Genomic DNA, 14148 nt, shown 5'->3' with positions numbered 1-14148 from the left:
TCTGGTTCACATAAGACTTTGAATATATGAAAATCCATAATATCTAATATCTAACTTGGTGGCAGCAGTGGTTTGAACTTTTAGACTTTACAAAGGACAGTTACGCTGGTCATCACTTCTTCTTCATGAGTTTTCAAGTCTGTCTCAAAACAATGGTCAGGTGACCTGTCCATATGAAATATATTTAAAATACTGTTTATACAATTTGTCTTCATAAAAAAATGAAAAATGTCATTATATATGCTTATAACTACATTATAGTGTGATATAAACCATTTATTTAAGGCTTATATATTGCTTGTTAATGCTAAATAGGAGGACTTAAAGTGAAGTGTTACCATATCCGTCTGTCTGTCTTTATCTCTGTCAATATACTGCTTTGATTAATAATTATCTTCAGGGGTATTAAACAGTCCATAAGTGCCCACTTCATCCACAGATACAGTTCACAGCAGTGCATGTGCAACGTCACTTAACGCTCTTTGTTCAGAACTGATATGAGACATCCTGGAAACCTTGTTTCAGTTTTTTTCAGTGATATCATTACAAGACCAGAGAGAAATAACAGCTGATTTCTGCAGCAGACTGATAAAGCCCTCAGGTGCGCTGTCTCATACCGATAGCAGAGCTGCACACCTGAATCTCATTTTGACGGTCGGGATCAGCATGCTGCTGTATATGATGGGCTGTTTTGGGAGTCTGGAGATGATGAGCCTTAGTGGAAGAGACGCCTTTAAATTTGAACACATCAGCTGCTCACTGGCTGTGTGGTGCATGTGTAATCCATGGAGTAAGACTGCCCTCTGCTGCCTCTTTATTATAATAACACATGAACATATACAGAAGCCTGCAGCAGCAGCTGGCTGATAATAACAAGTAATAAATCTTTAATGGTATTTTTTATTTCTGAATTTCCTTGTTTCTTTGGGTACTAATGACGACAAAAATGAAAAACACATTTTTTTACAACAACAATTTGCATATATTTTACTCCATTTAAGTGTTTTTTGTTTTGACATTTCTTTGTATAAACAGCAATAAACTATGCACCTAATATAAACCTAAGAAACAAAACATTTTACAATTAATAAACATGAAAACATTTTATATGGTCAACATCAATAAATACAATTGAAAAAAATAATTAAAGGTCATAAAAACAACAATACGTGCAGTGCAGTATTTGTAAAACTGCATAAGACTCATATGTGTTTTCTTTCTCATTCAAGTAAACAGGAAGTCGTGAGAATACTTTTACTTTAATACTTTCAGTACATTTTGCTGCTAATACTTCTGTACTTTTATTTAAGTAGGATGTTTCATGCAGGACTTTTACATGTAATGGAGTATTTTTACATTGTTGTGTTGGTACTTTTACTTCTGCCGGTTTCAGGTCAGATCATAGACTGTATATAAATATATTCATACATATATACATATTTATAGCCTATGTCTTTCTATACAGTCTATGGGTCAGATGTATGCAGTGTGGAGCAGCTGAGGACGCTACTGGCCCTTTAAGACTCTCACCGTCGCCTTGGTTACAGTCAGGAAGTAACACGGAGAGTATCTTTAGCATGCTAACATCTTCCACTGCAAGCTTTCTCACTCTTACTCTCCTCTCTGCCCCTGAAAGTGTGGGACTGCTGTCTGACTCGGTGAGGTGAGTCCTGAACCAACACAGCGTCACTTCATGGACTTCTTCTTCTCCTTCTTCTTCTTCTTCTTCTCTTATTTCACCAATAACGTCGTCTCAGCCGTCAGCTGTTGTGCTAACGACAGTTTCTGCTCTGTTAGCTTCCGGGCTAACGTTACGGTCACTTGTACAGCATTAGTTTGTGTTTTAAACAGCTGATTTGCAGCTTTAAACCGTGAATATTTACAGCATATAAACCGTCAGTAATGTCGCTCAGTGAAACTCCGTCTGCCTGCTGTCTGTGTCGCTGTCCATGGTGCTACCAGAGAAGAAGAGTTAACTCACCGGTTTACAGTCTGTTCTCACTGAGATCAACATCTACTGTATGAGAAACCTGAGAACAAGTTACATATACACATAAATAACACCCTGTAATGAAGGTATAAGCAGATACAAGGTCACTATTACAGGTAGTTAATGTACAGTTTTTGTAAACAGATGTAGCTTCTCCTATGAAGACATATTTTAAAAAATAGATAGATAGATGGATAGATGGACATACAGTGTGGGCACTTGACTGTTGTTTTAAGACAGACTTGATGAATTTGAAACCAAACCTCAACCCACACTGAGGTCAAAATGTTCTCACCTTCCCCAAAATGAGCCAAGACCAGCTTCCATACACACACAGGATCACAATATCACAGTCACAAAACAACCATCGTACAACACTCAGACACACGACTTAAAACGATGAACCAAACATTATGAAGAATAGTAGTGAGATGTTAGTGGAAGCAAGATAGCAAGGTCTGCTGGTGATGACCTCTTACCTCGTCCTATAACTCACAGTGGTGAGCGTGATAACTGTCCGCTGTGATGAATCGAATGGCGCTGTGGTGGAGAACGTCCAGGAGGTTTGAGGGTGGTTGCAGCAGCGTGAGCTTACAGGATATCTCCATAATCCAGAGTGGAGGGGATGGTAGATTACATGATGTGTTTTCTGCTTTGAAAAGTGCTTTGAAGGACTAACCACAGTCATAAGTATTTATAGTGCTGCACTGTGTCATTAAACACATGAACTGTAGAATATAATTGAATGCATAGAGGTGTCATCCATTGTTGATCAATTAATCGACTGATTGTTGCATCTGTAGTTGAAATGTTGGTTTATCTCATTTTGTTTCCAGAAGATGAGCGGCAGCACTGATGACATCAAACCTGTGAGCTGTACGATCAAACCTCCGGTCTACCTGCAGATCGGAGACACCAAGACAGACGCGGCTCACTCCGGCGTCTGTGTTGTCGATGTCGCGCTTCCCTTTGGAAAACCCGTCAACGTAAGCTGATCAAACTGTTTTCAGTTTAATCAAGAAGTTCTATTCATGTTTTATCATCTTCTACCTATTTGTCTGTAGCCGGAAGTATGAAAAAACTAGTGACACCTGATCTTCATCATATTGCTAAATTTGATCACTAACTTTAAGGAAACCAATCAATTTATGCCTTAAAACTGTTGTAAGTAACCTGTGTGGATTAACACTGATCTTAAAAACATGAGATGATGTGACAAATATTAAAATAATGAAGTCTGATTCTCTTCACAAACATTTCCAAACAACAACAACATACAAGCACTCGTCACTTGATCACTTGTCTGCTGATGAAGTTTCATTTTCTGTTGATCACTAAATGTTCAGTTTGTCTTTTGCTTTATGACAAACTGAACCTTTAATATGGAAAATAATCTGATTTTCATGGAGCCACTTTTGTTTTTATATGGGTTTAAAATAAGGGAATACATGCAGCTCGTGACTTTATTTAAATCTTTGCTTTTCATCTTCTGAATCATGTTGTTATTACAACAACATTCATATATAAATGTGAGCGTACACGTTTCCTTTATCTTCCAAGAAAATACTGGATGAGTATCTGTAAATTCATTATTGAGTTCATGTCTACTTTGTCTTAAACTAATAGTTCAGTGTAATCATTCCTTGTATTCTAAACTTTATCTGAAGTTAATATGAGGCTGAAGTGATGAGGTGGATTTCTTTCGTCTTTCTGTGTGACGGCGTTTCTTTGCTGCAGACGAGGAACAGAAACACAAAGAGGGAATTCTGAACTACTAGTTTGCAAGACGTCCATATGTTTCAACCAATAACCCTGATGTATACAATGGCTAAATCGTGAAAATCGAGTTATTACAATATGCACGAAAAGGTTATTTTTTAGTCAGAAAGTAACTTAGATGAAAGCTGCAACAGTCCAGTAAAGTGTGACGTGATGATTTTCACTACATGTTTGAGCTGCTGCAGTTTACAGGACTGTAGTGACTCCTGGTGGTGAATTTAACGTCACAGCTAAGAGAAGGACACAGTTTGTGTTTGTTGACGAGGAATCATCTCTGGTTATTAAGCTGAATCATGTGGTACTGACAGTCAGTAGCTGCGTGTTTAATATATATATATATAATCTGTATTTAATGAGTAATAATGAAAGTCTCACAGCTGCTGCAGGTCTTTTATTATTCTTGCTCAACTCTCTTATTTTTTATCTATTTTATTTTTTATTTTTGTTATTTGCATAAAGGATAAAATAAAAATATCACACAGTGAAAAATTATATTAAATTGTGCAGGAGAGGAAGGAAGTCCTCCTCTTCATTTCAACCAATCATAGAACTGAGTCATAAAACAATAGAACAGCAAATAGACAAAGAAACGTTTACAGCAAAAAACAAGAGAAAAAGAAAGAAAAGAAACAGAAATATGAGGTGTAATATAAACCCAGTCACACAAAATTCTATCTAAATAAAAGATATTTTTTAAATGTGTTTTAAATGTTATTAAAGAAGACGACGACTTCAAAGTTGTATTTAGTGAATTCCAGAGATGAGGACCTCTAAATCTGATCAAAAAATGATAATTGGAAGTGTGACAGTAAAGTAAATGAAAGTCCTTTGATCACCTCATCGAATAAGAGTGAATGTCTGATGATAAAAGAAAAAAAATATGAAATGTATCTGGAAGGTTTTGTCTGTGATTTATGAATTTGAACATAAATACACATGTTAGAAGAGTCTTTACAGAATAAATTGACAAAATTTTAAATTTCCTAAACAAAGGTGCAGATGGCTCTCGGCTAGTGGAGTCTGAAATCATTCTTAAAAATGAATTAAAAGTAACTGATTGAGGTGTGAACTATATGTAGAAGCCCAAACAACATTACAATAATGGATATATGGATAGATTAAACTATAATACAGAGTTAAAGAAGAAGAAAGATGAATCAGAGAACAAACTGTCTGTGATGTTTCAATCCTGCATTTTGCAGGCAAACAAAAATCATCAGTCAACCCCAAACTTGTATATATTTTTGCACAGAACGAGGACGACTGTGTATTTTGTCCTCCATCACTTACAGTAGAAACACATTATATTATAACTTCTAACTAGTGCATCACTCGAGGTAAATGAACACACAACATCACTAAAGACGTTTGTATCATTTCTCGGCCTCGAGCTTCCAGTTAAAATAAATAAAGCACTTTTTTTTTCCCATAAGCTAAACTGTATTCATCGTGTCTGTTTGTGGTGTCTCCCAGTGGCGCTCTCAGAAAATACACACATACATACAAAACATTTGTTAAATATGAAAGTGTATCCCTGTCTGGAGAAAGACTTCAAACATTTGGGGCACTGACCTACTTTTTTTAGCGTTTAGTCCTAATTAAAAATCATTTTGATGCAGAGTGATTCCTCATTAGCTCAAAGCGTCGAGCTTCAAAGGCGTCCGCCTGCAGCCACTTTATGCATAAAGGAATTATCTCTATCAGGCGTTTGGATGCTTCTTCTTTAGGTTGAAATGTTAATGCTGTGATTTGGCAGACTCACTGTTTCTAACACAATAGGTTAAGACCCAGTTTGGACCGGAGGCGAGTTTTTCTTTTCGGGGGGAACCGATTTGGTTTAATGAGCCTGATTTAAATGCTATACGGTAAATGGCTGCGTTTATATAGAGCTTTTATTCACAGAGCTTTACATTGTTTCTGCTGCTCACTCACCCGTTCACACCCACTCTCACACACCAGCGACGGCAGGGTGTCACGCAGGGTGCTGCGCATCCATCAGGAGCAATACGGGGTTCAGTGTCTTCAACATGTGGACTGGAGCAGGCGGGGATCAAACCACCGACCTTCTGATTAGTGGACGACCCACTCTACCTCCACATGTGATTTATTGGGAAAGATTTATTTTATCCAGCAGATCTTATTTATACTGACAACCCTGTATTGTCTAATTTAAATTGGTTTAAAGCTAAAAAAGCTTGAGCAAAACATTATTATTATTATGATTATTATTCTACACTTGGAGGAACACAAACATTCTGGCCTCAATATTATTCTTTATTGTCCGGCCTCCTTAAACTTCAGATTATGGATTTTATAGAGTCCATCTGGTTTGGGTTAGTTTACTCCAGAGGTTTTCAAAGTCTGACACTGTGGCCTCACCTCTGATGACTGAGTCTTCTGCTTGTATGTCGACTGGTTTCCAACACAGATTTGTTTATATATTAAAGTCGTGTGAATCAGCTGTTAGCAGTGAGGCAACTATCACTGATTACTGATGAAAACTTTAACATGTGATGATTCTCAGGCAGGTTCTGCAGTTATAGGAAACATCTTTTTTATGATTTCCAAACAGATTTATGGATGTTTGTTTATTCATGATGCACGTAATGATGATAATGATCAGATTTGTCTGATTTATGACTCAAAGAAGATAATCTATCATGGAATACACAAAGTAATGGATTCAAATGAAGTTTAACCTCTAATAACTCTGATAACTAATGTTCGATGTCAAACAAAATCTTCTTCAATGAATCTGTAATTCCACATTTTAGACGATTCTCTGTTATACTATTGTCATATTTATGAACTTTATATCTGTTATAATCAATTATTCACATTATTTTGTGTTAGTTTAAGATTATCTTAATCTTAAACTAACATCACTTCTCCTTAAATCTTGATTCCAGTGATGTCGTCTAGATGTTTATGTGTATTAGATGAGATTTTTGTAAACTTTATCAGTTATTATCCATCTCTGACTCCTAACGTCCACCCACTTCAATCAGATCTTCATATCACCTGATAATAACCAAACAGTAACACTGCGTGGGGACTGTTATTCTCTTTATAATCCATGTTCACTGTCTGTCTTTCAGATCGATGAAATCACCTTTAAGAACTACTACACAGCCTACGTGACTGTACGTCTGTTGAAGAGGAGTCCCGGGCAGGAGACCCCCGCTAAGTGGTGCACGGCTCTGAGAGACCTGCCTCTGATGGACAACCCCCACACTGAGGGGGGCTCCCAGGACTACTACTCCATCCACAGGACACAGGTAGGGGGGGGTCGCAGGGTGGACTGATACATTTCTTTTAGGGATGCACAATATTATCGGCACGTCATCGGTATCGGCCGATAAAAGCTCTAAATGAAATATCGGCATCGGCGAATTCTGCCAATTACGAGAGGCCGATATGTCGCCTTCCCCTCCGCCGCCTGACTGTGCTTCCCTCGATGGACTGTGTCACCCTGACGGTCCCGGTGCTTCCTCCGCAGGTTGGATCCATGTGGAGAGCCGGGGCTTACGTTAGCTGGGAGGCTAGCAGAGGCTAGCTGGCTGTGCTTCCCTCCAGTCATGCTGCGGCTAACGCTCGGCTAGCCTCTCAGCTAACATTAGCCTCGGCTCTCCGTGTGGATCCAACCAGAGCACCGAGCCCCGGTTTGTTATTCAGGTTAAAGTTGGAAGAAGCAGCAGGTCTGACGGGCAGCTTGAGTGAAGTGCAGCCTGCGGAGGAAACACCGGGACCGTCAGGGTGAAACAGTCCGTGGAGGAGCTGCTATGTTCAGCTGCACAGATAGGAAACACCTCGGCTGACAGGATGTACCACTCTGTTTGGAAAAAAATCTTCCTCTTTTTGGTTTATAACGGCGGTTGGCAACCAGCGTATTAGGTGCATTACCGCCACCTTCTGCTCCGGAGTGTGGACCAGATATTAAATCCTCCACATTAATCCTGTCTGTCTAATAAACTCAATGAAAACTACTGCTGCTCCCACTTGGCAGGTTCATTAAAGTTTTAATGCTGAGCTCCTGAACTCCAGTCTTCCTAAATTCTTCCTTCGTATATTGTCTTTATTGATCATACTTAGTACAATCTATGCTTGCATGTATAATAGTCATAATATGTGCATATATCGGTATCGGCAATCAGCCACAATGAGTTGGAAATATCGGCATATCGGATATCTGCAAAAAATCCAATATCGTGCATCCCTAATTTATTTAATTGATATTAAATCTGTTCAGTGGGACAGAGTGACAAACGCGTCTAAAAACACTTCCTATATTGATGTTGCCATAGTGAACTCTTGACTGTAAGGTTGTTAATTTGAAACCTCCACATTTCTCTTCTTGTTCCTTCAGCTGGACGTTGTTCTTCTTCTTCTCTGTGCAGAATGATGTTTGTGTGCAGTAAGTTTGTTTTCACATCCGCCGAAGGAGGAAAGTTTCTCTGAGCTCGTCTTAAATCTCAGCTGGATGAACCAGACGATTGTGTGAAAACTTATTTTGGAAGCCAATCAATCGATAGTCCAGTATTCAGCTTAAATAAATAAACCTGAAGCCTCCAGAGCACAAACACTGAGAATAGACTCTTCAGTGAAGGAGGAGACATCTGGTGTCCAGCAGGAAAACTTGATTTTTCAATAATGGAGGAGAAGCTGCAATTTTAAGATTTTTTAACCAGCTAATTTACTTTGTTTTTTTGTTTAAGAGACAAGTTATTAATTAAAGCAGAGTATCTACAGTTCATATGTCCGTTGTCCACTTAACTATGTGAAGAAAACACGCTAATAGCAACAAAATCTGAAGATGACGACAGCTTGTTCTTGTTTTTGTGGCCTTCAGTTGTGTTTGAGCTCATGCAGGAGCGACCCTGGATAACCCCGCATCATACTTCTATTCACATAAACCTTCCTTTTATATTAAATTACAGGCCGCTATTCTGTGTCACTGCAGCTGAACTTCATATCAGATGTGTAAACCAACACATTTCCCATCAAGCATAACACCAACACGCACAGCAGGAGCCGTTTATTTCCCCTCCTCAGCTCGTCTTGGAGTCGAGCCATGAAAGACACTATACAGGATGTAATGTTGATATATGGCGACAATACAAACAGAGTTATTTTTCACTTCTTCTATTTATTTCTTGTTTATTCTTTATGCAAATGGAGCCAGATGGTGAACGGTGATTTAACTTTTGTTTACTTCAGACGGTTCTCCGAGCCTGACTGTTTAAAGGGTAAATCGTGATGTTGTAAATGATGTTTACTCGCAGTTTATGGGTTATTGTTTGTCATATTTAGCCTTAAAGGGTGTTCAAGGTGGGGTTTTTTTTACTGCAGTGTTTCCTTTCAGGAATTGGAAAAAGGATTCAGGATTTCCATTTCAATTTGATTTATTTCTCTTGTTTTTCTACATGTTTTGCTCATTTTATTCCCAGATCCATCAAATTCTGAAGGTTCTGGCATTAATTATGTCATCATTTATTGTTAATGAATAGATGCAGGGGGAGCCGGATCATGTGACGTCCGTGAGACTGATCCTGAGACAGCCGTCCTCCGCCTGGTTGACCTTCAGCCTGGAAGACATTAAAATATACCCTCACATGGAGCCGGTTAGTTTGATTCCTTAAAGTAAACTAAACATTAATCAGAAACTCAATGAGATAGTAAAGGTAGAATAATGTACTTAATGAGGTCTAAATGCCGCTGAGAGTGGAGCTAGTTATTCAGGAAGCTTTATGATGCATAGACTTTGATTTGCAGAGTAATTACACTTTATTTTATTTTTGCCAACTCAGTCAAAGGTTCTTCACATCAAGTGGAAAACATTTGTTTACCAGTCGGCTGCTAATGCATCAGTCAACGGGAGCATCAAACCTAATGAGACAGTAAACTCTGGTGCTATTGAGACATTTTCTTCCCACCTGAGTGAAAATAACGCAATTTATCGATGTTATCGAGGGAATAACTCGATAACATCGATTTTTCGATGTTCACCACCTTCAAAATAGAAGCATACCTGTCTGGGGCGCCGTTTTTAAATATAACGGGATATTTACTAAGACTACAGATGTAAATGAGCATCGCAAAATAAGATCTAATGTCTGGAAAGTAATGGAGCACAAAACTAAAGTGTTTTCAGCTGCTGAGAAATGAATGTTTAGATGTGTGTTCATCCTGCAAGAAGAATGATGTATGTGAGGAAATAAACAGTCTGATGTTGTCAGACTCAACAGAGAGATCAGAGATAAATGAGAGATTTCCAGTAAAGACTTTAACCTCTGTTGACCAGATTATATATAAGTATTACTGTCTGCTGCATTCATATTGCATCTGAGTGAAGCTGCTGTGAAACATTTAAAGAGAAGAAAAATAATCAGGAGGCAGCTGCAGGAGACAGAAGGTTAGTCATGTGTAAAATAACCATCTTATAATCTTTTAATATGCATTGTGTCATAGTTTCTCTCTCTCTGCTTCTCTGTACGTCCGATAAACCAGAGCTGCAGATTTTACACCTGCTCTCCTCAGATACTCAGTTTCCTGCTGCAGCGGTTCGTCCGTGCAGATATTTGTGTACGTTTCCACTATTACAAAAGTTATTATGTGATTATATTTTTTAACAAGAGACCAAACAGGCAATTATCAGCAGTGCACAAACCCTCCATGTTGTCCTTTAGTAAATAAAAACACAATTTGAATGTTCAGCACCAAAAAAAGATCCACAAATCCTCAATAAATAATAAACCTTCAAGTTACCGTTTGTACATTTAGATGTGATTATAGCATGTTTCAAACTATTCAGATGCCACAAGTTTATCTTGGTCAAAAAATGAGACAATCAAGGTGAAAATCAGTGCAGCTCATTAACTGTGTGTCTCTGGGTTTGACCTGTGGGGGGTCAGGAGGATGTAACACTCTGCATACTGGTTTACTACATTGTTATTCTCGATGCTACCACTAGATGGTGCCAAAGTAACGACATTAAGATACTAGGCAAGGCAAGTTTATTTGTACAGCACATTTCAACAACAAGGCAATTCAAAGTGCTTTACATAGAGCATAAAAGGCATCAAAACAGAATATAAAAGCAACACAAGTAAAAAGACATATAAAAGCAATTAAAAAGTGTGAAATTTGGAAATAAAAAGAAGCTAAAAAGGGAATGAGACAGACAAAACAAGAGAATAAAAGGTACGGTGCAGTGTAAAATATTAACCCTTAATGTGGTTTAATGAAAAGCAGCAAACAGAAAAGTCTTCAGCTGTGATTTAAAAGAACTGAAAGTTGCAGCAGATCTACAGTTTTCTGGGAGTTTGTTCCAGATATGTGGAGCATAAAAAACTGAACTCTGCTTCTCCAGGTTTAATTTTGACTCTGGGGACAGAAAGCAGACCTGATCCCAGACCACCTGAGAGGTCTGGATGGTTCATAATGTAGCAGCAGATCAGAAACCATTCAGTGTTTTATAAACCAACAGCAATATCATAAAGTCAATTCTCTGACAGACAGGAAGCCAGTGTAAAGATCTGAGCACTGGACTGATATGATCCACTTTCTTGGTCTTAGTGAGGACTCGAGTAGCAGCGTTTGAATCAGCTGCAGCTGTCTGATCGTTTTTCCAAATCCTGCTGAGACAGAAGTCCTTTAATTCTTGATATATTCTTCAGGTGATAGTAGGCTGACTTTGTAATTGTCTTAATGTGGATGTTGAAATTCAGGTCTAAGTCCATGACGACGCCAAGATTTCTGGCTTGGTTTGTAGTTTTAAACATTATTGACTGAAGCTGAGTGCTGACTTTTAATTGTTCTTCCTTGGCTCCAAAAACAATTAGTTCACTTTGTCTTTGTTTAACTGAAGAAAATTCTGGCACATCCAATCATTGATTTGTTCAATGCACTTACTCAGTGCTTGTTATGTAAATTTGTGTGTCATCTGCATAACTGTGGTAACATATTTTATTGTTTCCCATAAACTAAGCTAGTGGGAGCATATAGATGTTAAACATTGACACTAAAATCAAGCTAATAAAATTATTCCAGCATTTAATTGAAGTGAAGAAATGAAATGACATTTGCTGCTCCTCTTTGTAGGACCCAGAGAAGGAGGTTTCCGATTGGCTGTCTGATCTGACCCTGATTGACCAACACCCTGATCTGGAGGTACACATTGTGTTTGTGTAAGTGTGTTGTTAAAGGACTGTAGTACATCCTGTCTTCCTCTACTGGACATGTGTTGTTCTTCCTGTGTGTGTGTGTGTCTCTCAGGGTCTTCCAGACCCCCAGACTGTTTCCTCCAGCATCCAGCAGATGTGGGCTCTGACCGAGGTGATGCAGACCAACCAGACCACGGCCTCCATCGGACGATTTGACGTGAGTCTCGAAACGCAAAGATCACAGCTGCTTCCTGTTGGCCTCACACTGAAAGGAGCTGCATTAGCAACTTCAACTCAATTAAGTTTGTGTTTATTGTGTCAATCAAAGTATCAGGTCATTTATCACTAACTGAGAAATATCCACATTTACACTTTCATCACCACACAAGCTGTATAATTACATTTGCTGCTTCTTCAGACCTTTTTCTCCCAAGTATCAGAATTTATTTTTTTTTCAAAAAGCTGTGAAGAAGAGAAAAAAAAGCATCCTTCTTCTGCAGACATTACTTTGATATAAAGTGTTCTGATTTAAGACCCTTTATTTCATTCAGTTGATTTACAGCAGCTTCGATAGCTGAGTCAATACAGTGTAATTCTTGTTTTTTACTTGTTTGATTTCTGGCTCTTCGGGGTCGTAATTTCTACCGGGGGTGCGGCCGGTTCTTTGTAGACTTTTATTGCCCTGCGTTTTGCCTCTCAGGTCACATACAGGCTGCCCTATCTTATTGGCCAAGTGTTTTTTAAATGTCATTTTGATTTTATATCTACATATTGATCCTAAAGCTCCTGTCCAACCCCGGACCAACCAAAAGATATGTCATTTATTCTGGTCTTGTCTTGGGCAGAGCTGATGCTGATGATATATTCCACATGTTTAAAGGGGTTAAAAGCTAGGTTTTCATTGGTTAAAATGTTATTTGCAACAGGTGCAGCACCTCAAGAATAAAAGCATGGTGTGAACACGCCTATATGGGACTGAAATGAGGTCGAATCAGTCAAAATAACTGAAAATAACTGTACAGGCCTTAAAAATAAAATAAAAACTAGACTTTTCTATATTTTGCTACAGGTGGATGGATGCTATGATATCAACCTGCTCTCCCTGACATAAACTGCACATGAAGCTCACTTTATGGAAGACTTGAAGACCACAGTTCAGTATTTGAAGGAGTAATGATGAAGACCTGTAAAAAATATGATATTAGCTGCTTTGGAGCCACTTAGACGAGCTGCAGAGAAGAACAAGTAAAGGTATTATGTACAAAACATCTGACTAAACATCTCGCCAAAGGACTGCAGTTGAAAATTGAAATGTTCATTAATGTTATGAATAAATAAATTAAATAAAAACGCAATGTAACAGTGACAGTGAACAGCCAAAGTTGGCAACTTTTTTATGCTTAAAGGGGACCTATTATGCTCATTCCAGCTCTACGTTTTATTCCACTAGAGCAGCTTTGCATGATTCACAGTTAAAAACTCCTTATTTATCTTAAACTGGTCCCTTATGCAGCCCCTCAGTTCAGCTTCTGTCTCTAATAGGCAGTCAGTCATTGGCCAGTTTTCCGGTAGCTGCTGAGGGGGCTGCCATATCAGAGTTAAGTTACCGCTAATGAAAACCCAACATTTCCTGCTTTACTGCTTCATATTAAAAGCTTTTAAATGACTAAATAACAGGAGACTTTTATTGTGAAGGATTTACAGGAAATTAAATGTGTTCCTCATCGAATTAGCAGAGCTTCGTCAGCTGTGCTTAAAACCAGTTGAACTAGCGCGAAATCCGTCATTCAACTCGGCCTGAAAGTAGAAAAAAACGTTGAAAAAACCAAGCGTTCAGATCAGAGCTGCTGCTTTCTGCTCGCAGGGATTACTGCTATATACATTTACCTCATTATTTGACATGTGGGCCACTTTTAACATAAACATCCGAAATTGTAACATTTATATATATGACTGAAAATAAGGAAAAGCATAATATGTCCCCTTTAAACAGTAACCAATGAGAGAGCTGTCATGATGTCATTTATTCTGACATGTTTTGTTAATTTTCTGGTCATAACACTACTCAAACATCACTATACATCTACACTTGCACTATGCATGTTGTCTTTTTATTGTTATTTTAGGGAAGAAGTGTGACAAAGAAAGTACAATAATAACTGCACTCACGTTTTTACTGATGCAGTCATATTTGTTGAGCTAGAAGTGCACTTACGT

At 38.3% G+C, this 14148-nt stretch overlaps 1 protein-coding gene across 2 annotated transcripts; it reads left to right on the top strand.

Moving 5' to 3' along the window:
• Positions 1-1543: 1543 nt before the first annotated feature.
• nicn1 (nicolin 1) lies at positions 1544-13478 on the top strand. 2 transcript variants are annotated; one of them, XM_067586141.1, is made up of 7 exons: positions 1544-1663; positions 2827-2976; positions 6868-7047; positions 9277-9390; positions 11870-11938; positions 12044-12148; positions 13001-13478. In XM_067586141.1, the coding sequence occupies exons 2-7, from the start codon at positions 2830-2832 to the stop codon at positions 13040-13042; spliced, it is 657 nt and encodes a 218-aa protein (XP_067442242.1). In that variant the 5' UTR covers positions 1544-1663; positions 2827-2829; the 3' UTR covers positions 13043-13478. The 2 variants fall into 2 exon arrangements, with proteins under 2 accessions (XP_067442242.1, XP_067442241.1); XM_067586140.1 differs by lacking the exon at positions 1544-1663 and adding an exon at positions 1888-2019.
• The last annotated feature ends 670 nt before the right edge of the window (positions 13479-14148 follow it).

Source organism: Thunnus thynnus, chromosome 4 (assembly GCF_963924715.1).
Source record: "Thunnus thynnus chromosome 4, fThuThy2.1, whole genome shotgun sequence".
Classification (NCBI taxonomy): Eukaryota; Metazoa; Chordata; class Actinopteri; order Scombriformes; family Scombridae; genus Thunnus; species Thunnus thynnus.
The sequence above is the reverse complement of the archived record's forward strand: the minus strand, read 5'-3'. Positions and strand labels throughout refer to the sequence as shown.

Bases quoted from the DNA above. Each gene is read 5' to 3' on its own strand.
- nicn1 (XM_067586140.1), top strand. From the start codon at position 1,903: ATGTCGCTCAGTGAAACTCCGTCTGCCTGCTGTCTGTGTCGCTGTCCA. The intron at 9,391-11,869 runs GTTAGTTTGATT...TCCTCTTTGTAG, and splicing joins TATACCCTCACATGGAGCCG to GACCCAGAGAAGGAGGTTTC. The intron at 11,939-12,043 runs GTACACATTGTG...TGTGTCTCTCAG, and splicing joins ACCAACACCCTGATCTGGAG to GGTCTTCCAGACCCCCAGAC.